This window comes from Saccopteryx bilineata, chromosome 6 (assembly GCF_036850765.1).
Source record: "Saccopteryx bilineata isolate mSacBil1 chromosome 6, mSacBil1_pri_phased_curated, whole genome shotgun sequence".
NCBI classification, from domain to species: domain Eukaryota; kingdom Metazoa; phylum Chordata; class Mammalia; order Chiroptera; family Emballonuridae; genus Saccopteryx; species Saccopteryx bilineata.
In genome coordinates, this window is record NC_089495.1 from 191,805,188 (window position 1) to 191,829,301 (window position 24,114).

A 24,114-nucleotide genomic window follows, 5' to 3' on the forward strand; every position below is an offset into this window, starting at 1 on the left:
TGCACAAACAAGGTCCCTGACTGTCAAACCCAGGAGTCCAAAGTCACATGATGTTTAAGAGGACAAGATTTAAAGCTGTGTCAGGAATATCTGAGCTTCATTAATCCCTGCCCCCTCTCCCCTCCCTAAGTGCCCTTTGAAATACCCACTCCTCTAGAAAACCAAGACTTTGTTACATATAAATTAACCACTTTATTGAATATCAATAAACTGTACATATAACTATACAAAACGTTTCCTTAGTACAAAATGTTGCTTGCAATATAAATACCAGTGTACCTTTAAAAAATGTAAACATCTTCCTCCTGGGCCCACCTGTCAGGGCCCTGAAAATAGTTCTGGGAGACACATTGGTTGGGCCGAAGCACCCTACTTGGGCCTCCAACAATTGACGGCAATTACTCACATTCTCTTTTGAGATGCTGTTAAATTGCCCATGAAACAGGTGCCGCCATGATTAACAGGAGGCTGAAATAGCTGCCCAGGCCCGGGGGGCATCCTGGGGTCTAGACATGTCCTTGTGTCAGCGACCACGCAGCAGGCCCCGTGGGTGCCCTGGGGGTGGATTATTGCAGTTACTCACGCCTCCTGGAGAGGTGGCCTGAGGGTGTCGGGTGGGGAGGAGTGGGGTCCCCTGAGTGGGGCGGAAGCCTCCTATCAGTCTGTTGGCTTTTGTCCTGTAGCTCAAAGCAGCTGTATCCAAACAGTTTTGGATACACAAGCCCACACAGAAATGCTAACTCCAGAACGCTCGGGAGCTGCCAGAAGGGGCCACCCTCCCATCAGCCGTCCGCAGAGCCGGCCGAGGCCCCCAGAACACAACTGGAAACGGTCCTCAGTGTCCTGTGGGGCCGATACACCAAAAGGGGAGCTGAGAAGGGAGTTCTATGGCTGTGAGAAGGATGTGGGGTCCTTCCTTCCAGGGCTGGGGAGGCGGCTGCAGGGGAGGGTCTGAGAGGCAGTGGAAGGAGCCTCAGGGTCAGCGGGGGCCCCCTGAGCAGCCCGACTCTTCGTGTTTGTGGAGCAGGGACATGCGGGAGAAGGTGCGGGAGCAGGTCTTGCACTGGTACTTCTTGACATCGGAGTGGGTCTGGAGGTGGGCCCGCAAGTTGGAGCGGTCTGCGAAGGCGCGGTTGCAGTGGGAGCAGGAGAAGGGCTTCTCCCCTGGGGAGAGAAAGCAGGAGGCAGTCAGGAGACTGCGAAATAGCTTGGGGCAACAGCTGACATTTATTGAAACCCCTCCCCACCACCCCAAACCCTGAAGGAGTCCCATGACCCCAAATCCAGTGTCCAAAGGCCTGGTTTGGATTGGGAGCTGTGCCGCTCCCCAACGTGTGACCTGGAGCAAGTCGTCTGGCGTCTCTGAGCCTCCACTGGCCCATCTATAAAATACACCGTTCACCCCTCCTCACCGGGGCTGGTAACTGAAAGAAGGTATTCATCAACTAACAACGACGACGGCAACTGCACTGACCGGACACTCACTCCACAGTGAGGAGCGTTTTGCATTTCTCGTTTCATGCCACTTGCCTCGGATTAGAGATGGTGAAACTGAGGCACAGAAGTTAAACAGCGTATGCAGAGACACCCAGCAGGGACCCTGCAGCCCGACGCCAGAGTCCCGGATCCCGACCACTACCTCTCAATTAAGAAGGCCGTGGCGGGTGTTCCTTATTATCACTCCTACATTCACTTCATCTGGGCACAGAGCTCGAGTCAGTTTTAGTTTTCAAGGCCCCCTCTCCTCAGCGCTCCCCAACCCCAGCTGGTTTGGGCACTGCTCTGGGCCAAACTGACGCTGACCACGCTCAAGGTTATTGCACGTCTCCCTGTCTGCCCCCAAATCAGCCTGAGTCCTATGAGGGTAAGGGTCTCCCCTGAATCCAGCCCAGGGCCGGCCGCCCCCCCCCTCCCAGGAGGCTATGGAAACCTTTTACCCTCAGGACTTGTTTGAAACTCCCCCGCACCTGTGACCCTCCTGCCACTGACTGGCTAAGACTGTTTTTGGAAGTCTTGTACACAGGGCTGGCTGGGTACACGTAAGTGCTCAGTAAGTACTTGTACAATGAGTAGGTTTTATTTTTCTTTTTAAAGGCCTCAGAGGAGCCCAACACGTCAGTCACCATCAGATACCAACCACGTTCAACTTTTCATAATTTCTGCCAATTCCAACCAAGAGGATATACTGTTGTATATATATCACGGCCCAAGACACTGGCAATGTTATGTTGGGTTTTTTTTTTTTTTTTGGGGGGGGGGGTACAGCATTTCCCAAAAAGTCAGAATAGGCCCTGGCTAAGCAGCTCAGCTGGCTGCTGTCACCCTCATCCGCCAAGGTGGTGGGTTTGATCTCTGGTCGGGGCACACCCAAGAATCAACCAATGGATGCATAAATAAGTGGAACAACAAATTGATGTTTCTCACTCTCTCTAGAGTCAATAAATAAAAGTTTAAAACAGTAATTCATTAAATAAATACCTGTCAAGCTCCTACTATGAGCTGGGCAGTATTTTATAACACTCAATATTATCTTTTCTTTTCTAAAAAAATACAATTCTACTCTCCTACTGATTAGCCCCTAGGCCGTGGCCAACTGGTTAAATCCTGAGGCTGGAATCCAAGAATAGCAGGGAATGAATGAATTACAGCAGCTTACTGGGTGCCAGGAGCATTGTGCTGGGGCACTGGAAAGGAGGGGTCCAGAAGTCAGGTGCCTGAGGCTAACTGTGGAACCATCCAATCAAAGACGCAGTCTCCTGAGGCACAAAGGGGGCCACCTAGCCAGAGCATTGGGAAAGAAATATAATTTGCTTTGCCATTATTAAGCACCCTCTGCATACCAGGCCTGAAGGGTTTGATGATTGCCTTCTACAAGGTCTAAGTTCTTCCTCATTCACACACTTTGTGTGAATAAAGGTCTTACTATATGCAGATCTGGTCATGGGATGACTGTTCATTCTATATATTCCTCAGGGCACAGAAAGCCAATTCCCTCTTACCCACTTGGTGAGGTGAAGGAGCCCTGGCCCCAGCCTTATAAGCTGTGACTTGGGAAAGTAACATCCTGCTCTGTGCCTCAGTTTCCCCGTCTGTAAAGTGGAAATTATAGCACCTCCCTCCTAAGGCTGTTGATGGAGTTACTGCGTTAACACAGGTGAAGAAAGGCTCAGTGAACACTACCTTCATGTTATGTATGACTAGACAGAAACCTGACCAAAGTGGGAAGGAGGCCTTACAGGATGTGATGGGGTGGAGGTGCGTATGCAAGCAGGAGGCACAGACCTCCACCCCTGACTGCACTCCCACCCCCAGACGCTTTTATGGTGCTCCTGGTGTGAAATCGGCACCAGGCCGGCAGGGACAAAGGCCGCCAAGCGGGGCACTGTACATGTGATACTCCCTGGATTAAAGGGGCCTGACACGCTGTGGGCCAGCAGCTGCAACCCAGAACAGGTGCTGGGCACCGCTGCCCTATGCACCTGCTCCACCCCGCCAGCCCCCACCCGCTGGGGCCACCATTGAGGCACACAATGGGTGTCAACCAGGATGGCATGGCGATGGTGATTTTCAACAAGCTTTTTGTGTCTGCCATGCCTTTACATTAAAATAATGTCCCATGAGAGGAGAGAGGAGGACCAGGGGGACATCCACAGTTTCAACTCCCCCCAAATAGGGCCCCATCAGCTGGGTAGGCACCCAGGCCAGAGTCCTGGCAGTTGGACTTTTACAGGTTAAAATCAGGGCCATTTGTGCACAAAGTAAGAGAAATGGGTAGCCATAGTCTGCAAGCTGGGGGGAAGGGACATGCCAGGGCCACTCTGTAAGAGTAGTAACGACACCAATAATGCCTGTAAAATGCATTACTCACAAACCACCCCACTGACCCTCATGTCTCAGAGGTCAGCCCCTGGGCCAGGAAATGCCAGAACTGAGTCTCCAACTGGACAGCTTGACCCCAAAGTTGATAATATGACCCTTGAACCTTCTCCCTCGACCGTCACTCTCTGAAGAGCAGCCCCAAACATGGTAGCCTCCACCATTCAAGTTCTGAAAAGTGGCTACCTTTTGCCCATTTCCAGAATGTTAAAGGACGGAAAAGGCTCCACTTCACAATTTTCTGCACACTTAGTGTTACAGTTTATTTTTAATTTTTAAATAATTACATCCTTTAAACTTACTGATTTTAGAGATGGAGGGAGAGAGAAACATTAATTTGTTGTTCCACTTATTTATGCATTCATTGGTGGATTCTTTTAGGTGCCCTGACCAGGGTTCAAACCTGCAACCTTGGTGTATCAGGACAAATACTTTACAGCTGAGCTACTCAGCCAGGGCTAGTATTTGAAACACCAAGACATAATTGTATTTTCTGCTATCAAAGGTGTTCCCAGGTCTGTATGACGGGATTGAGTTTATCTACTCCATGATGGGGCTGGGGAGAGTAGATCTGAGAACCATCATAATAATAACTAATTATAAAGTGATTAAACAGACACTGAATCTTAATAACCTAGAAAACACTATCATAATCCATCCTATATTATCTTATCATAATCCTGAGGTTCAGAGAGATCAAATCACCTACTAAAGGTCACACAGCATAGAAGCAGAATGGCAACTACTCATCATGTACCAAGCACATCCCAGGTACTTTCTGTATTCTTTCTTTCATTTAACCCACACAAAAAAATCACCCCAAGGCATGTTATGCTCAATTTACAGATGAGGAAACTGAGGCTCAGAGTAAAACATCAGCCCAAGGTTTGAGGAAATTTTTAAAGCAAGATTCAGAAACAGAGCCAGCTGGGGGGGTCTCTAACAACATCCTGTCTGGCTAAGGTGGGGGTGGGCTGGGGGAGGGTGGAGCAAGGAGGGTCCCTTCACACCTGGCTCCAACAACAAGGTGTTGGTTGCACCTTTCCCATATCCAGCTCCAACCCATTTGGCTGAGAAGCTGAGACTGCAGAGGTATGTGCCCATCTGCTTAGCTGATGAATGAACGAATTTTTGTGCCAAACATTACAGAGAGCCAGGCCCCTGAACTCTTGAGCTAGAAGTCATAAGACTCGGTTTCTACAATCTGAAAATGATAGGAAGCTCTCTCTCACCAGAGCTGGTTGGTAAAGAAGGCTGTGGGGACAGCAAGAAGGGCAGCCAGCCCGCAGCGGCACTCACCAGTATGGGTCCGGACATGGCCCTGTAGCAGCCAGGGCCTGGAGAAGGCCTTCCCGCAGGTGCCGCAGACGCAGGGCAGAGTGTGGCTTCGGATGTGCATCTTGAGGGCACCCAGGCTGATGTACTCCTTGTTGCAGTATTTGCAGTTGAAGGCCTTGCGAGACTGAGGGTCCTTGGCCCCTGAGAGCCCGGACAGCTGCTTGGGTAATGGGCCCAAGCCTGGAAAGGCAGCATAACCTTCGGCCTCCAGGGAAGAGGCTGAGGTGGAAGAGAAGGAGGAAGGAGCTGGTGAAGGTGGGCTGGGGGGCTGGGAGCCTTTCCCACTGTCCTCATCTGACAGGGAGGTCAGCTCAACAGCCTTGGGAATCTCCTGGGGCAGAAGGGAGGCCCAGCCAATTGGCTGGGCTTGGGGTGCCAGGAGAGAGTCCCAGATGAGTGTGGGCAGTGAGGCAGTGGGGTTGAGGACCTCAGGAGGTGGGATGGCTGCCAGCAGGTGGGCCTGGTCATAGGGCTGCTGGAAGGTGAACTCTGAAGGGAGACAGAAAAAGGCAGGGTCAGGCATTAGATCATTCGGCCGGTCCGCAAACATTAGCCCAGTGTGGACCAGGGGCTAAGTGTGGCTGACAATACTTTTTAGATAAATCAAAGACTCGGACAGTAGGTTCCTGCCTTCCCAGAGCCCTTTCCTTACCCAAGTCCTGGTTCTCCCAACTCAGACTCCAGAACTTACAGGGAGGACTTCCCGCCCCTTCCCAACGCCAACTCAAGGGGGCCATTCCTGCGGAATTCCCAAGTCCGCAGCCTAAGGCAAGACCCCTTCACCCCAGCCCCTAATCACCCCAGCTCAGAGGCACCGCCCGTGTCCCGCCCCTCCCCCTACCCCAAATCCTCTGGACTCCGGACTCTTTCCAGCCCCTGACCGGTGTCTATTCCAAAGAAGTACCCCCGCTCTCATTTCTCACCCGCGGGGCTCCCCCGCCTCTCGCGGCTAAGAACTGCCTTCAAACCAAGACCGTCGCCCTCTAAAAGTCCTCCCCCAACCACTCGGATCCACCTGCCGCTGTCTCCTCACACCCCTCCTTACATTTCCCCCTGCTGAGTCCTTTGACTTGCTTCTGGCCTCTCGTCCTTCTCCCTATGTCCGCCACCCTAAAGTATCTCCTTCGCTTGTCTCCCCGCCAACCCACACCCCCGGGGTCCCCATCCACTCACCTGGAGAAGAGTCGTGCAGCTCGCTGTAGTTGGGCCTCCGGCGGGAGCAGGCAGACTTCCTTACGAGGAAAGAGCGCGGCATGGTGGCCGAAGCAAGCCGGGGTCGCCGAGCCGTGCTGGCGTCGCAAAGACCCTGTCCCGCGAGGCTGTGCCGCTGCGCTGTAGGCGAAGCCCAGCAGCAACTCCTTTAAGTAGCCCAGCCATAGAGGGCAGGGCCAAGGCAGGACACGCCCTCTTTGTCACCTCTGTGCCAATCGGGAGCGCCTTCGCCAGAGTCCACGCCCCAAGCAGGTGCGCAAGAGGCTGGCGGGGTTCGCGCCGCGTGGCGCTGAGACCCGGGCGGGGGCCACTCCGACGTGAGGCTCTGAGCGCTGTACTGACCGCTCCGCTGCGAGCTGCTGGGGGGCGGGGCGCCGAGAGCGGGGAACCCCAGGCAAGGCGGGACCCCCTTTCGGACCCCGCGCACCGGCCCGCTCAATGCTGACTGTCGCCCGTCTCTGGCGCCCCCTGGCGCTTCTGCGCACCGAGGTTCTAAGCACCTGACATTGTAACACCGCCTCCGCCTCGGGCTTAGGGAGGGGGCGGAAATTTCCTTGGCCCGCTGGTGCCTCGCAGAGAGCGTGAGATCGAGGAGGAGCAATACACTTTTCCGGGAGGATGCGAGGAAATGGACATCTTCACGTGGCTGCTGACAATGTATATACTACAGCTTTTTGGCAAAGTTATCTGGCATCATCTAACAAAATGCATTCGTTCCTTCACTTAGCAAGTGTTAACTGAGCGCCCACTATGGGCCAGGCACTGGTCCAGGAGCTGGGGATTCAGCCCTGAACGAAACACTCAGGGTCTCTACCGAAGGCTAGCTAGCTCCCTGTCCGGTAGGAGAGACAGATGAAGTAGACAATTACAATGCAAAGGACAATGTGCTTTGATGAGGGTTGGGAGAGGCCACAGGTGGGAGGCTGTGACAGTCAAGAAGAGGCAGGTCACCTGACAGGGGGTCCAAAGCAACTTCCCAGAAAAAATGCAGAAACACTGAGGGGAAAGGCCCGAGGTAAGAATTAGTAACTACTGCAGACATGGAGAGCAGCTCCCAGGGATGGGGGTGGGGTTGTAGACCGGGGAGGGGTCAGATCTGCTGGGCCTCCAGGGTCTAGAGGAGTTTGGACTTTGTCCCAATGACACTGGGGAGCCAAGGAAGGATTTTCAGCTGTGGAGGGACCTGTTTGAGTTTCACTGAGAAAGATCACCCTGGGCAGCTGAGGGAAGGGAGTAAGGAAGTGTGGTGCTGGGATGGGTTTCCTCACCTGTCTAAAGGACCTAACACTGGGCTGTGCCAGGGGCACCGACTGTCCCAATGTGGTTTGGGTCCGGAGGAGGGACAGCTGTACCCTCATCCCTAGCTCTTCTGTGAGCTCACTGACTTCAAACTGGGCCATGCCAGGTCTGGAGTAGAATGAATCAAGGACTGTGAAGATCTGTAAGTCCCTCCACTCATCACCTAGAATTAAGGCAGGAACGATTGTCTGGGTCAGTAGATGCTGGAGATAATAGCTGTGAACAAAATAATCGTCCTTACCCTGGTTCTATGGGTGAGTCCAGTGTAGGGTGGGGGAGACAGGCCATATGCAGTCATTACGAACATACTTTTCTCCTATGTCTGTGTAGTTCCAATCATGATTCTCCCTCCACATGCAGCTGGAGGGAGTAAGGCCACGTCCCTCTGCTCAGACCCTCCCATGTTCCTGTCTCACCCAGAGTAAAAACCGAAGTCCTTACCACAGCCCTCCACCTGATTTCCCCTCTGCTGACCTTGTCTGGAGCCTCTCTCCCCCCTCCCCGTGCATAGTGATCCCCTGTCCACATCTTTCTTTTCCTCACATCCCAGCCTTAGCCCAGCACAGGACCTTGGTACCTGCCCTTCATCCTCCCTGCCCCCTAAATCTCTCTTCCCCTAAACCTTCACATGGCTGGCTCCTTTGCAGTTTCTGTTTCAGCATTAATGTCACCAAGCACTCTGTCTCATTAGTAATGAGAGGAATGCAAATTTAAATCACAGTGAGATACAATTTCACACCCATCAGAAGGACAAAAAGTTAAAATTTGGTCAATATCAAGTGTTGATGAGGATGTGAGGACAGCAGGACCTTTGTCCCATGCTGGGGGGGAGTGTCAATGGGCCCAGGCACTGTGGAAAACTTTGGCATCAGCTAGTAACAGGTGACAATCTGCCTCTCAGCAATTCTCCCAAGTCAGCTACATCCCAGGGTTTTCAGCCCTTACTGCCCAAGCTTGGGACCCCCCATACATCCTGATTTAATCAGTCTGATAGAGAGGGGGCCTCTGGCATTAGCATTCTAAAAAACTCCCCAGGGGATTCTAATGAGCAGCCAAAGTTGAGAACTGATGCCCAGCCCTAAACCCAGAAGAAACAAATGAACATTCATTGTACTCTTGTTTCTAACAGCAAAAAACTGGAAACAGCCTTAATGTTTATCAATAGCAGAATGGATTAACAACTTGTGGTACACTCCAACGATGGAATACTACACAGCAATAAAAATGAACTACCACCTGACCTGTGGTGGCGCAGTGGATAAAGCGTCGACCTGGAAATGCTGAGGTCACCGGTTCGAAACCCTGGGCTTGCCTGGTCAAGGCACATATGGGAGTTGATGCTTCCAGCTCCTCCCCCCCCTTCTCTCTCTCTGTCTCTCCTCTCTCTCTCTCTGTCTCTCCCTCTCCTCTCTAAAATGAATAAATAATAAAAAATGAACTACCACTTCATGTAGCAGTAAGGGTAAATCTTTAAAACATAGTTTTATAAACAAGTTTTGCAAAGGATGTGGAGAAAAGGGAACCCTCTGTGCACTGTTGGTGGGATTGTAAATTGGAGCAACCACTATGGAAAACAGTATGGAGGTTCCTCAAAAAAATTAAAAATAGAACTACCATACAACTCAGCAATTCCATGTCTAGGTATTTATCTGAAGAAATTGAAAACACTAATTTGAAAAGATATATGTACCCATTTCTGTTCATTGCAGCATTATTTACAATAGCCAACATATGGAACCATCGATAGACAAATGGATAAAGAAGATGAGGTGCATATATACAATGAAATATTACTTGGCCATAAAAAAGAATGCAATCATGCCATTTGTGACATGAATTTTGGAGGGCATTATGATAAGTGAAACAAGTCAGACACAGAAAGACAAAATGCCATAAGATTTCACTTATATGTAGAAACTAAAAACCAAAAAAAATCAAAACAAAACAGAAACTCATAGATCCAAAGAACAAACCAATGGCTGCCGATGGAAAGGGGTGAAGGGATGGGTGAAAAAGTGAAAGAGATTAAGAAGTACAAATTGCCAGTTATAAAAACAGTCATGTGGATTTACATAAGGAATTTAGTCAATAATATAGCACAGCATAGGGAATATAGACAATGATACAGTATTGTAATAGCTATGTAAAATGACAGATGGGTACTAGAGTTATTTGCACAGTATATAAACATCTAATCACTATGTTTTACATCTAAAACTAATATAATATTGTATGTATACTATAATGTAAAAATTAATTTTGGCCCTGGCTGGTTAGCTCTTACGGTTAGAGCATCATCTGGAAATGCCAAGGCTGCGGGTTCAATCCCCAATCAGGGCACATATAGGGATCAACCAGTGAGTGCACAACTAAGTATAACAACAAACGAATGCCTCTTTCTCTCTCTTCCACTCTCTTTCTCTCTGAAATCACTCAAAAACGATAATTAAAAAGTTTCCTTTATTTAAAAAAAAAAGAGGGAAAAAATAAAAACATTTAAAAAAAAGAAAGTGGCCCTGGCTGGTTGGCTCAGCGGTGGAGCGTCGGCCTGGCGTGCGGGGGACCCGGGTTCGATTCCCGGTCAGGGCACATAGGAGAAGCGCCCATTTGCTTCTCCACCCCCCCCCCTTCCTCTCTGTCTCTCTCTTCCCCTCCCGCAGCCAAGGCTCCATTGGAGCAAAGATGGCCCGGGCGCTGGGGATGGCTCCTTGGCCTCTGCCCCAGGTGCTAGAGTGGCTCTGGTCACGGCAGAGCGACGCCCCGGAGGGGCAGAGCATCGCCCCTGGTGGGCGTGCCGGGTGGATACTGGTCAGGCGCATGTGGGAGTCTGTCTGACTGTCTCTCCCCATTTCCAGCTTCATATAGTTATTAAATAAAAGAAAAAAAAAAAAAAGAAAGCAATAATGGAGGAATCCAAGGAAAAACCCATCACATTGTAAAGTTTAAATGTTACAACTGTATTTGTCAATTATACCTCAATAAAACTAAAAGAAAAAAAAAGAACAAAATCAAAGCCATAGACAAAGGCATATAGTTAGTTGGATTTATATAAGGTTAAAAAGGTATATGGAGGTACAACTATAAAGAAAAGAGGAAATGTTTAATACAAAATTCTAAAAAAACCAAAAAGTTCTGGAGACTGTTTAGCAGGGGGAAGATGGGCTTCCAGAGTTCTTGGTCATGTTCTGTTTCTTCAGCACGGAAAAGTCTTTATTATTACTTTTTAAATTGAATGTAGGCAATTTAAACACTTTAGGTATAAGTGATATTAACAAAAGCAAAATTAAGTCACCTCCTCAAGGGAGCCTGCCCTGATCATCCACCCTAGCCAAAGCAGAACCCCGCCTGTCCCCGAACACCACTTTTTAAATTCCATTACCCTCTTCAATTTTCTTCAAAGCACTTAAGAGACTCAGTCGAGTACTTGGTGAATGACTACCTCTTCCTGAGTCAGCAGCCTGGGCAAGTTACCCAGCCTCTCTGAGCTTCAGCTCCCTCAATTGTAAAGGGTGGGTGACTTGTGGAGATACACAGATGGATCAAGAGCCCAGAGGCCCCTCAAACCATCTTCTGAGCCTCCACCTTTCCTTTTTCCTTAGGCACCTGTTCCAGGCAAGTGGTGTAAGGCCGGGGAGGGGCTTTATTAGATCTGGGCCGTCCCCTTCCTTCATATTCAATGGCCTAGCCGTCCCTTCTCTTGACCAGTCTTCACCTCCTCCCTCCCTCCTGTTGGCGGTGGAGACTTCGAGGTGGAAGGGGACTTTGGGCGAGGCCCGGGACCGCAGGGGAAGGCGAGACCACACCGTGGTGTCAGATCCTCCCGGAAATGGGCGGCCTCCGCCGCAGGGCTGCAGCGGACCGGCCAGCACCCGGTCTTCCTCCGTCCCTGGCTCCGGGGCGCGGTCCTCTGGAGCCATCTGCTGGCCAAGGCGTTCCCTGCGACCATCTCTGGGCCGAATTGTCGTGCGGGGTCGGGAACACAAGCCTTTGATAGGGGTAAGAACTGGTACAACTACCTTGGAAAGCAGTGTGGGAATATCTAATGTGACCCGGAAAGGTCTCTGAGAGGAAGATAAATTGGACTACAGCCCTGCATCTTCCACAGGTGTCCATCCCCCCAAAGTAAAAACAATAACTAAAAAATGTGATTTACCATTAACCAACCAAAAAAGAAAGTCTCCCTCCATCTCACATCTCCATGTTCCTCCCCAAAGGCAACTCTTCTTACCACTCAGTGTCTTGTATGACCTTTCAGAGATGGTCTTTATGGAGACAGAGATACATAGTATGTGTATATTTGTACCACATCCTTCCTTAGGTAACACAAGCGGGACCCTACACGTTTGCTTTTACTTAGTAAAATTCAGTGGCTTGAAAATTGTTACATATTGTTACACACAGCTATCTTTTGCAGGACTGGGCAGTTAGATCAGATCACACTTTTTTTTTTCTACTACAAACAAGATGGCAATTTCAATGAAATATCTTGTCATTCATCTTTGTTCTCTGGGTCAAAGGTATGTTATACAAAATGTTGATAGGATTTGTCCAAATGTCCTCCCAAAAGGTCAAACTAAATTATACTTCCACTAATAGGGAGGTGAGGGCCCATTCAAGAAACCTGGTCCAGGCAGGGTATTGTCTATTTTATCTTTGCCTATCTGATGAGGGAAAGTGAGATCTTCTGGTTACCATGTGCATTTCTCATGAGTGGATGGAGCACTTCTTCTTTTATTAACATACTCCAAAGCCATTTCTGTTTTTCTACATTCTGAACTGTCCTCTCATGTCCTTTGATCCATTGATGAAATTCTTAATTGCTAAGAGCTCTTTGCATATTAGACTAACTGGCCCCTGCTGATTAGATCATCAGTCAGAGTCCCAGAGTTAATCCAGACCTGGAAGAGTACATTGTCTATGGAAAGTTCAAACAAATGAGTCAAGGCTCAACCTCCACCTTTATCCTTGATTTAAAAAACAAAAACCTTTTGAGTGTCTCACACTGAAAACAGTGATTCAGCCTTGGGCCTGACCCAACAGGCCCCCTGGTGAAGCAATCAAAGTCACCGACCCAGGATACAAATGGCTTTCCGGGGAAGTTTCTGGGTTCAGGTCTGTTGGGTGCGGTCCAGAGTTGGGAGTGCCAAACAAGGTGTACCCGCCCTTCCATTCCCGTTTGCTGAGCACCTGCTTTATGCCAGGTTCTTGCACATGGGACCAGTTAATACACTCCAGTGCAGTCATAGTCCCCATCCATCAAAACGGAGAAAGTGCTGTATGTATTGGATGTGGACATTAAGTGGTTAAAAAGCAAGGTGCAGACAGAGTGTAGAACATAATGACATTTGCATAGAAACAGGGAGAAGTATGCAGATGTTTCTCAAAGACAGAAACTATGTCTGGAGGGAGACACTAGAAACTGGTTGTCTCTGAAGAGGGATGTGGCGGCTGCAGGGCAGGGCTGGGAAGGAGTTGACTACAAGCGCTTTCCTTTGTCTTCCATTTTTAAAACTATTTGCAAGTATTAACCTAATTAATTTTAATAGCTTAGCAAATTTGTCCATCATAGAGGACTTGTTAAATGTGTAAGCAGTGGAATATTTTGTAGCTGTGAAAATGTCCCCGCAGCCTGTCTGTGTGCACATAAACCCGCCCTGGTTCCCATCTCGCATAGGAAAAGCCAGTCTTCCTTACGGTCACGAGGTGCCTGCATGATCTGGCCCCTCGTGGCCCTCTGAGCTCACCCAGCCCCCAAGGCTCCTGCCACAACTACCCCACAAGCTCCAGCCTCGGAGTAGCTCACTCCCTGTTTTAACTTTTTTTCCCCCTACATGCATGGGACAGTTTGACACAATGTATGTTTTACTTATTTTGCTGATTGCCCTTCAGACCAGACTTTAGTAAACTACAGCCCACAGGCCAAATCTGACCTGAGGGTTTGTATGGTTCGTGTGTGAAAATAGCTTTCACTCACGAACATTTGCAATTTATTTGAGGTTAGGGCACTCTAACTTGGAGACCCAATTTACAGCGAAATGTTCATCTTCAAAAAAGAATTCCATTCTCATTATAAACCTATATTACAAAAAAAATTTATATTTAAATACTATTATATTTTGAACTTTGTCAATAAAAAATTGTGGAAATTTGTTTTCCCTTGTTATATAAGTATCTACATACTATCCTCACTATTGAGGCCTGCAAAACTTAAATATCCACTGTTGGTCAAATAAGTTTGTAAATATGATATATATGTTTGCTCGCTTATAGTTTGTACTGGGTGTGGGAGATAGGCTGTAAGCTGGCAGGGTCGTTATAGCCTAAGGCTTAGTTTTAAGACTAAGCTTTTCCCCACACCCTTGACTGATTGCATGATGTAGGGTGGCACTCTCAGAAGGAATCCCATCATGCCTCATATAAGTGACTTTGTATTAGAGACTTCCCTGTTTGTATATTGGATTAAAGGTTTTGATTTCTACACTATAAAGTGGGGCAGACTGGGAGCTCTCTCTCTCTCTCTGTTCCTGAGATTAGCATTAAAGAGGAGAGCAGAAGCAGCCAAGATGGTGGAGTGCTGAAGGAGAAGCCAGTTTGTGCAGAGAGAGAGAGATGGGGAACAGAGGTGAATAAGGTTGGTGAGCTAGAAACCTTTGATTCTAGGAAACTCAGATAAGTCAGTAGCTTTGTGAGCACTGAATGAGTGGGTTTCAGAGCCCAGTGTGTGTTTTTACTTGCCAGCTGGGTGCAAGCTAGGATTAAAGATGATGGCCCACCAGTTCTTGGCTCTGTTGTTTCATTACCGACTGTCCGAATCCAATGGGAACCTGCATGTGAATGGCCATGATGGAGGCCCCTGGCTTTACACCCACTCTCTGCTCTAGACAACTCCACCTGGACTGCATTCATTGGCTGACTCATGTATGTGCCCTGACTGGGGATCAATCCACAACCTTGGCATGTCAGGGTGATACTCAAACCAACTGAGCTACCCGGCCAGGGCAGGAACTGTCTTGTTTACTGCTGTGACCTAAAGACCCAGAACAGGGCCTGGTTTATAGTATGTGCTCAAGAAATATTAGCTGAATGGATGAATGAACTGATAGACTTTTAAGTGAAAAAAATGTCAACTGAGTAGAATATCTAATAGGCTGCAAATAAGTAAGATAGTATTATCTATGGTGTAGGCCCAACTGTCTGTGAAAGAAGACCATGAATCTGGCTCCTTCTGAGGAAGGGAGCAGACAGGTGGGAAGACTTCTTTTTCTCCAAACCCTTTTTGAAGGGTATGAATGTTTTATTTCAGATACATGCATCACCATTTCAAATAAAATACTTTTTCATGAAAAAGCCCAACCACGCCTGACCAGGCGTTGGCGCAGTGGATAGTGTTGGACTGGGATGCAGAGGACCCAGGTTCGAGACCCCGAGGTCGCCAGCTTGAGTGCAGGCTCATCTGGTTTGAGCAAAGCTCACCAGCTTGGACCCAAGGTCGCTGGCTCGAGCAAGGGGTTACTCGGTCTGCTGTAGCCCCATGGTCAAGGCACATATGAGAAATCAATCAATGAACTAAGGCGTCGCAACGAAAAACTGATAATTGATGCTTCTCATCTCTCTCCATTCCTGTCTGTCTGTCCCTATCTGTCCCTCTCTCTGCCTCTGTAAAAAAAAACCCCAACCACAAAACCAAGGCAGATATTAACTGCCTCTGAGACTCAGTTTCTTCATCTAACCAGTGGAGTAATAAGAAAGGGAACCTGGTTTGCCCGGATCTGAAGGAGTTCTGAGACCATCCTGGGCAACAAGAACCAGGTGGGCACTCTGGTTAAAAGAAAGTTGTTCAAGGCCCGGAGGGTGGTAGGTGGATGTGTGTGGACTGAGGGGGTCCTGAATCCAGGCTGGCCTAGCGTCACCCCCAGGAGGCCCACCCCGGCTCTTCAGAGCTGAGGCAGGTCGCTGGGATCTCTGTAAGGTGCAGACCACATCTTCCCCAGCTAATCTCCAAGCATCTGCCACTGGGGGCTTGCAGCACAGTATCTCTCAGACTATCTCGCCCTAGGACTAGACTGATAGCACCCTGTTATCTCCCCCCTCCTTCCTGGCAGAAGGCTGAACCTATCTCCAGGAAATGCCCCCAGGGCCGCCTCTCTCCCAGCACCCACCTGTCATACCTCTAGGAGACAGGCCAGGAGGGGAAGGTGTCAGCAAACGGTTTTCTCAGGTCAAGCTAGGTCTTTGTTTTGGACACAAAATAAAATCCCAACCCTGCTCAAGACACCACATTACTGGGGGCTCATCTCCCCCATTCTCGTCCTGGCTCATCTGCTCCTGCCTCGTTGGCCTTCCTTCCACTTCCTGTTCACACAGGTTCTTTCCCCTAACACTGCCTTTATTCTTGCTGTTTCCTCTGCCCCAAACACCCTTCCCCAGATGTTCCCAGAGCTTGTGTCAGTTCAAACATCATCACCTCAGAGATGCTAATGTCGTCTTCCTTTCCTCTCTCTGTCACATTGGCCCCTTTGATCCCCTCAGCCAGCCCTGCATGGCAGGCAAGAGCATCGGCCTCATTGCATAAATGCAGAAACTGAGGCCCAGAGAGGTGAGGTACCAACATGCTCGAGTCACAGTGAGCAAGCGATGGAGTGGACCTGGCCGAGTGGCCAGGCCACCGTGATAAATCAGACAGGACCCCACTCTCATGGGGCTCACAAGGTGAGGGAGCCAGGGTGAGTCAGGAGTGACTGCCAGACTGGCTCCAGGCTGAAGTCACAAGGATGGACAAGGGAGAGGATGAGAAAGTGAGAGGATATTCCAGGCAGCAATGACCAATGACCTCCATGATTAAGAAGCCTTGGGGCGGACAACACTGTAGAGATGGTGGGGGTGGGGGGGAAGTGGAAGAGGGTAATGGGGTGAAAACAGGGACAGAGAAGGCTTGACTCGGGGGGGGGGTGGTAAACTGACAATAGGTGTACAGAAATACGTTGTAGAATTGGGCACCTGAAACCTGTATACAGTCATGCCTGGCCATATCGTGGTTCATTTTTCATGGTCTCACTGTATTGTAGATTTTTAAATTGTATATATCTAATTTTGTATCACAGATTTTTCGCTATATCGCAGGATTTTGCAGTATTTTTATGTATTTATTAGTTTAGTTATGTTTGCGGTAAAATAAGCAAAATGAGTATGGAAAAGGTTAATAACAGCGTGGGAAAGGTTTGTAAGAGTGTGGGGAGAGTTTATAAAGCCTTAAAAATATAAATAAAATAAATATAAGGTCGCTTCTTCGCGGATTTTCGCCTATCGTGGGGGGTTCTGGAACAACCCCCGCGATAGACGAGGGGCCACTATAATTATGTTAACCAAGGTCACCCAATAAATTCAAAATAAATAAAAATAAAAATGGGGGGTGGGGAGCAGCAGCTCAGCGGTAGATGAGTGTTCCAGGATAGAAAGGCAGAGGCTCCAGCACTGAGGGCCTCAAACCCCTGAGAGTTTTCGAGACTCCCAGTATGTTTTTTTTTTTTAATTTTTAAATTTTTTTTTAAATTTATTTATTCATTTTAGAGAGGAGAGAGAGAGAGAGAGAGAGAGAGAGAGAGAGAGAAAGGGAGGAGGAGCAGGAAGTATCAACTCCCATATGTGCCTTGACCAGACTAGTGCAGGTCTCGAACCGGCGACCTCAGCATTCCAGGTCGACGCCTTATCCACTACGCCACCACAGGTCAGGCAACTCCCAGTATGTTTTAAAATCAGTAATGCTCAAATGGAGTCTAAAAATCTGTGGTCTCTTTAACATTTTTACATGAACACTCTGAAGACATATAAATTATTGCAAAGCACAAAGGTGGCACCCAGCCTAGACCTGCCACCTGTGGTTGTGAGACCCTGGATAAGTCCCTTCCCCTTAACTCTGACCACCCTGCAGGTAGGTCAGGAGTTAGAACCTCAAGAGCCACCTCAGAAGCCCTCTACACACACACCCTCTATTCCGACTTTTATCTTGCTGTTCTCACTGATCCTAGACATAGGGTTGCCAGATAACAAACAGATGCCCAATTAAATTAGAATTTCAAAGAGACAACAATGATAAGCTTTTAGTGTAAGAAGACTGCATGGGATAGAGTTCTTCTTTCTCTGAAATTCAAGTTTAACCGGGCCTCCTGTTTTTATTTGCTAAATCTGGCAGCCCAACCTGGAGACTGACTCCTATCAGCATTTCTGCACAATCTACAACTGGTGGGTAATTAGGTTGTTTCCCATCTTTTGCTTTTCAGGAACAATAGTTCCATAAAAATCCTTGCACAAAGGACTCTGACCTCATCTACAATTGTATCTGTAGGGTGTGTGTCTACAAGTCACTTAGTCATATCTTTGCCTGGATTTTTGTGGCCATACCTCAGGCAAGTGGCCCCTCAGTCACCCTGAAGAGCAGCAACTCTGGTCTCTCCCAGTCTCTCCCTCCACTGTGCACTCTTTCTCCTTCTCCATCTGTCTCCTAGTCTCTTCCTCCTGGTTTCTCCCTGTCTCTCTCCACCACTGTCTCTGTCTCTCACTGTCTCTCCTTGGGTGTGCCTCTTTCTCCCTAGTTCTGTCCCTCTCAACCTCTCTCCATTTGACCCAGCAGCTCTGCATATAAAATACTCAGGTAAGCAGGCTAAGATACAAATATTGTAAGGATTCTCTCTCTAGCACTGTCTATAACGGTCAAACTGGAAACAGCCAAAATACCCGTTGATAAATACAGTATGGTCCATCCTCACCTGGAGCACCATGCAGCCATTAAAAATACCACCACACTTGTCTGACCTGTGGTGGCGCAGTGGGTAGAAGCATCGACCTGGAACACTGAGGTTGCCGGTTCGAAACCCTGGGCTTCCCTGGTCAAGGCACATATGGGAGTTGATGCTTTCTGCTCCTCCCTCCCTTCTTTCTCTCTCTCTCTCTGTCTCCTCTCTCTAAAATGAATAAATAAAATCTAAAAAAAAAAAAATACCACCACACTGACATGAAGGATACTGACGGAGATTAAAACACAGGTTATAGGCAAGAAGCAAAGAATTCATCCATTTTAAGTTTCAACCAAAAATATGGTGATCCAAGGACATGTAAGTTATTCCACTATTGATGGAAGTGGTTGTCTGCGGGGTGGGATGAGCAATGGGTTCCATTTTCTTCTTTGTATTTTTCTGCCCTACCTGTCCTCTTTTTATTTATTTATTTAAATTTTTTTATTTTTTACAGAGACAGAGAGTGAATCAGAGAGAGGGATAGACAGGAACAGAGAGAGATGAGAAGCATCAATCATTAGTTTTTCATTGCCCGTTGTAACACCTTAGTTGTTCATTGATTGCTTTCTCATATGTGCCTTGACCGCGGGCCTTCAGCAGACCGAGTAACCCCTTGCTCGAGCCAGCGACCTTGGGTTCAAGCTAGTGGGATTTTGCTCAAACCAGATGAGCCCACACTCAAGCTGGCGACCTCGGGGTCTCGAACCTGGGTCCTCTGCATCCCAGTCCAATGCTCTATCCACTGTGCCACCGCCTAGTCAGGCCTGTCCTCTTTTCTTTTTTTTCTTTTTTTCTCTTTTCTTAAAAAAATAAAAAATAGCCTGACCTGTGGTGGCACAGTGGAAAAAGCGTCGACTTAGAATGCTGAGGTTGCTGGTTCAAAACCCTGGGCTTGCCTGGTCAAGGCCCATATGGGAGTTGATGCTTGCTGCTCCTCCCCCCTTCTCTCTCTCTCTTCTCAAATAAAAATAAATTAAAAAAAAAAAAGGCATAATAATGTTTAACTTTGTGCACGTCTGCTCTATCATATCCCTATCTATAGCTTCACACTTATACACAGGCATACACTATTTTTTTTCTGAACCATCTGACAGTAAATTGGAGATATCATGTCCCTTCCTTATAAGCTCTTCCATGCATATCTCTGTTAAGAACAAGGACATTCTTATGTAACTGTGGTATAATTGTCAAATTCAGGAGATCTTGCCTGACCTGTGGTGGCGCAGTGGGATAAAGCGTCGACCTGGAACACTGAGGTTGCCGGTTCGAAACCCTGGGCTTGCCTGGTCAAGGCACATATGGGAGTTGATGCTTCCTGCTCCTCCCCCTTCTCTCTCTCTCCCCTCTCTCTAAAAATCAATTAAAAAATCAATAAAAAAAAATAAATAAAAAAATAAAAAATTCAGGAGATCTTACACTGATAAAATATTATTATTATTATTATTATTATTTTTCTGAAGCTGGAAACAGGGAGAGACAGTCAGACAGACTCCCGCATGCGCCCGACCGGGATCCACCCGGCACTCCCATCAGGGGCGATGCTCTGCCCACCAGGGGGTGATGCTCTGCCCATCCTGGGGGTCGCCATGTTGCGACCAGAGCCACTCTAGCGCCTGGGGCAGAGGCCACAGAGCCATCCCCAGCGTCCGGGCCATCCTTGCTCCAATGGAGCCTTGGCTGCGGGAGGGGAAGAGAGAGACAGAGAGGAAAGCGCGGCAGAGGGGTGGAGAAGCAAATGGGCGCTTCTCCTGTGTGCCCTGGCCGGGAATCGAACCCGGGTCCTCCGCACGCTAGGCCGACGCTCTACCGCTGAGCCAACCGGCCAGGGCTGATAAAATATTATTGCTTATTCCACATTCTTATATAAATGTCAGCAATAAGCTCAGTAGCATCCTTTCTGGCAACCCTACCGATCAAGGATCCAATTCAGGACCCTGCATCATTGCAGTGAGTTCTCACACCTCTCCAGTCTCCTTTTATCTCACCTTGATATTTTGGAAGACTCCAGCTTTTGTTGAATGTCCCGTGATTTGGACGACTTGCCTGATTTTTCCTTACAATCAGACTCATGTTAGATGTTTTCCTATTGGAACCTCAGAAGCAGTGCTGCGTCCTCAGGAACCCAACAAGTCACCTGCGGTTTGTCCCGCTACCAGTGATACTAACTGATCACTTGGTGAAGAAGGTGTTTGCTAAGTTTCTCTACTAAAACGTTACTACTGTATTTCCCCGTGTATAAGACGCACCCTTTCCCGAAAAATTTGGGGTCTAAGAACTGGGTGCGTCTTGTACAGTGGTTGTACACTTTTTTACTTGCATTTCCTGCTTTTTTGCGCTTTTTTTGTGCTCATTGTTGAAGACAGTGATTCGTCACTAGACACAGATGAAGACAGGCTAATGGATGGGAATTTTGACAGTGATGAGTTGTATGAATTTTATGATGAATAAAACTTGAGTTCAGTAAGTTCATGTAATACATTTTTTTTTCAAATTTTGGGCCCCAAAATTAAAGTACATCTTATACATGGGAGCATCTTATACAGGGGGAAATACAGTAGTATTTTCCCTTTGCAAATAATTTGTGGGAGATCATTTGAGACCATAAATGTTCTAGGTGTTTTTTTATAATCAGAAAGGACATCACTCAAGTCTTGCGACCTGGAAGGCCTGAGCTTGTCCTCCTGATTCTAAACATCACAAGTTGTTTCCCCACCCCGGCTTCAATAGGTTTGGTGCAACACTTTATTTCCTGAACCAGCCTAAGGACTCATTTACCTGAGGCTCTTTGAGAAGATACAGATTCCCAGGCCTCGTCCACACCTACCAAGCAGAATCTCCAAAGGAGGGGCTAGGTAACTCATGTTTTCAGGCTGAGCTTGGGAAACACTTCATCTTAACAGTACCATTTAGTCATCAAACAGCTGCTGGCACCTGGCCAGGCGGTGGCACAGTGGATAGAGCATCGGACTGGGATGTGGAGGACCCAGGTTCAAAGCTCACCAGCATCCAAGGTCACTGGCTTGAGCAAGGGGTTACTTGGTCTGCTGAAGGCCCATGGTCAAGGCACATATGAGAAAGGCCCATGGTCAAGGCACATATGAGAAAGCAATCAATGAACTAAGGTGTCACAACGAAAAACTGGTAATTGATGCTTCTCATCTCTCTCCCTTCCTGTCTGTCTGTCTCTATCTATCCCTCTCTGACTCTCTCTGTCCCTGAAACAAACAAAGAAACAAAACAGCTGCTGGCTGCTTTGGTGGTGGTGGGGCACTGGACTGTCTCAGGAATGGATGAGAAATACAAGTAATTTTGGTAGCTCACATTTACTAAATACTTATTTTGTGCTAGGCCCTGTTCTAGTACTTTATGTGGATTATTTCACTAGATTCTCACAACGCTATGAGGAAGACACTTAAAAAACTAATTTATTGATTGACTTTAGAGATTCAGAGAGAGGAAGGAGGGTAAGCAGTCATTTCCTGTTCTACTTAAATTGTGCATCCATTAGTTGCTTCCCGTATATGCCCCTATGTGGGATGTAACCCACAAACTTGCTGTTACAGGACAACGTTCTTACTGAGATAACCGGCCAGGGCCGAGAAAGACATTTATCAACCCCATTCTATGGATGAGGAAACCAAGGCACAAAGAGATTCCAGTAACTTGTCCAAGGTCACACTGCTAGCAGTGTGGATGCTGGGAATAGGGGACCGTGCTGTGTGCTGGAGACTATCAGTCTAATGACGCCTCTACTTTGTAACACTTGGGCAAATTACTCACAGTCCCCAGCCTCCACTCCCTCATCTGTATAATGGGAATGTTATTAGTGCTCCTCCTGCAGGACTGTTTAAGAAGATTCAGGGTGATGGGTATGCAACATAATTAAATGTCAAAATAACCTGGAGATGTTTTCTCTGAACATATGTACCATGATTTATCAATGTCACTCCATTAAAATTAATAATAATAATAATAATAATAAAAAGAAGATTCAATGAGATGGACTTTTCCTGAGTAACCTCAATGTTTGGCTTTGGTCACCTTTCAGGAGCTAAAGGAGGGAGGGTAAAGTCAAATTTATTTATTTATTTATTTATTTATTTATTTATTACAGAGACAGAGAGTCAGAGAGAGGGATAGATAGGGACAGACAGACAGGAACGGAGAGAGATGAGAAGCATCAATCATCAGTTTTTCGTTGCAACACCTTAGTTGTTCATTGCTTTCTCATATATGCCTTGACCGTGGGCCTTCAGCAGACTGAGTAACCACTTGCTCAGAGTCAGCGACCTTGGGTGCAAGCTGGTGAGCTTTGCTCAAACCAGATGAGCTCATGCTCAAGCTGGTGACCTCGGGGTCTCGAACCTGGGTCTTCTGCATCCCAGTCTGACACTCTATCCACTGCGCCACCACCTGGTCAGGAAATTATGTCAAATTTATTTGAGGGCCAGCACTGTGTCAGGAACCCGGAATGGGAGAGATTAGCATCGTTGTCGTTAATCCTGTGTTCATAACGCCCAACTGGCCCCCATATGGGACATTCAGCAAGACATTGTGGAAGGCCAGGGCATAACGAGAGGAACAAAGGCAAGAGAGCATCCAGGGATCACTGTGAGGGCCTGGGCAGGTAAGGTCCCCACCAGGTAGCAGTGGTGGCCATCTTGTAGGCCCACCTGAGTCTCACCCCCTTTGTGAGACAAGTACCTGCTTATGCATGCACTTCAGATTCAAGGGCCAGCCCAAGCCTTGGGGAGACACTGCCCCCTTCAGGCTCTCCTTATCACTGCACTGGCCTCTAAATCCAGGCAGGAAGAGTGGCCATGGAAATAAGTACTATTGTAAAAGGGTCCCATTTCAGTTCCATTTCAATTCAAAAAATATTTATTTATTTATTTTATTCATTTTAGAGAGGAGAGAGGGGGGAGAGAGAGAAAGAGAGAGAGAGAGAGAAGGGGGAGGAGTAGGAAGCATCATGTGCCTTAACCAGGCAAGCCAGGGTTTTGTTTTTATTTTATTTATTCATTTTTTTTTTTTTAGAGAGGAGAGAGGGAGAGAGAGAGAGAGAGAGAAGGGGGGAGGAGCTGGAAGCATCAACTCCCATATGTGCCTTGACCAAGCAAGCCCAGGGTTTCGAACCGGTGACCTCAGCATTTCCAGGTTGACGCTTTATCCACTGTGCCACCCCAGGTCAGGCTCAAGGAATATTTATTGAGTCTTCTTGGGACTAAGTACAGAGGATAGTGGTGCACACAGTGGCATAGTCCTTGCCCACAAGAGGTTAACGTTTTGAGGATCTTTTTTTTTTTTTTTCTGTGACAGAGACAGAGAGAAGGACAGATAGGCACAGGCAGACAGGGAGAGAGAAGAGAAGCACCAATTCTTCACTGCGTCACCCTAGTTGTTCATTGATTGCCTTCCCACATGTGCCTTGACCAGGGGGTTAGAGCTGAGCAAATGACTCCTTGCTCAAGCCAGTGACGTTGGGTTCAAGCTAGTGAGCTGTGCTCAAACCAGATGAGCCCGCGCTCAAGCAGGCCACCTCGGGGTTTCAAACTTGGGTCTTCTGCGTCCCAGTCTGACACTCTATCCACTGCGCCAC

General features: G+C 47.9%; 1 protein-coding gene across 1 annotated transcript; it reads right to left on the reverse strand.

The window, feature by feature from the left end:
* Positions 1–240: 240 nt before the first annotated feature.
* Positions 241–6,544, reverse strand: SNAI1 (snail family transcriptional repressor 1). Its single transcript, XM_066235236.1, has 3 exons — positions 6,388–6,544; positions 5,176–5,703; positions 241–1,164 (listed from the first exon to the last, which is right to left on the reverse strand). The coding sequence occupies exons 1-3, from the start codon at positions 6,467–6,469 to the stop codon at positions 980–982; spliced, it is 795 nt and encodes a 264-aa protein (XP_066091333.1). The 5' UTR covers positions 6,470–6,544; the 3' UTR covers positions 241–979.
* Between the last annotated feature and the right edge of the window lie 17,570 nt (positions 6,545–24,114).

What these genes read in the sequence shown, in the direction of transcription:
- SNAI1 (XM_066235236.1), bottom strand. Translation starts at nt 6,469, where the DNA reads ATGCCGCGCTCTTTCCTCGTAAGGAAGTCTGCCTGCTCCCGCCGGAGG. An exon ending in GCTGCACGACTCTTCTCCAG is followed by an intron (nt 5,704 to 6,387) that starts GTGAGTGGATGG and finishes GTCTCCCTTCAG; the next exon opens with AGTTCACCTTCCAGCAGCCC. An exon ending in CCATGTCCGGACCCATACTG is followed by an intron (nt 1,165 to 5,175) that starts GTGAGTGCCGCT and finishes TTCTCTCCCCAG; the next exon opens with GGGAGAAGCCCTTCTCCTGC.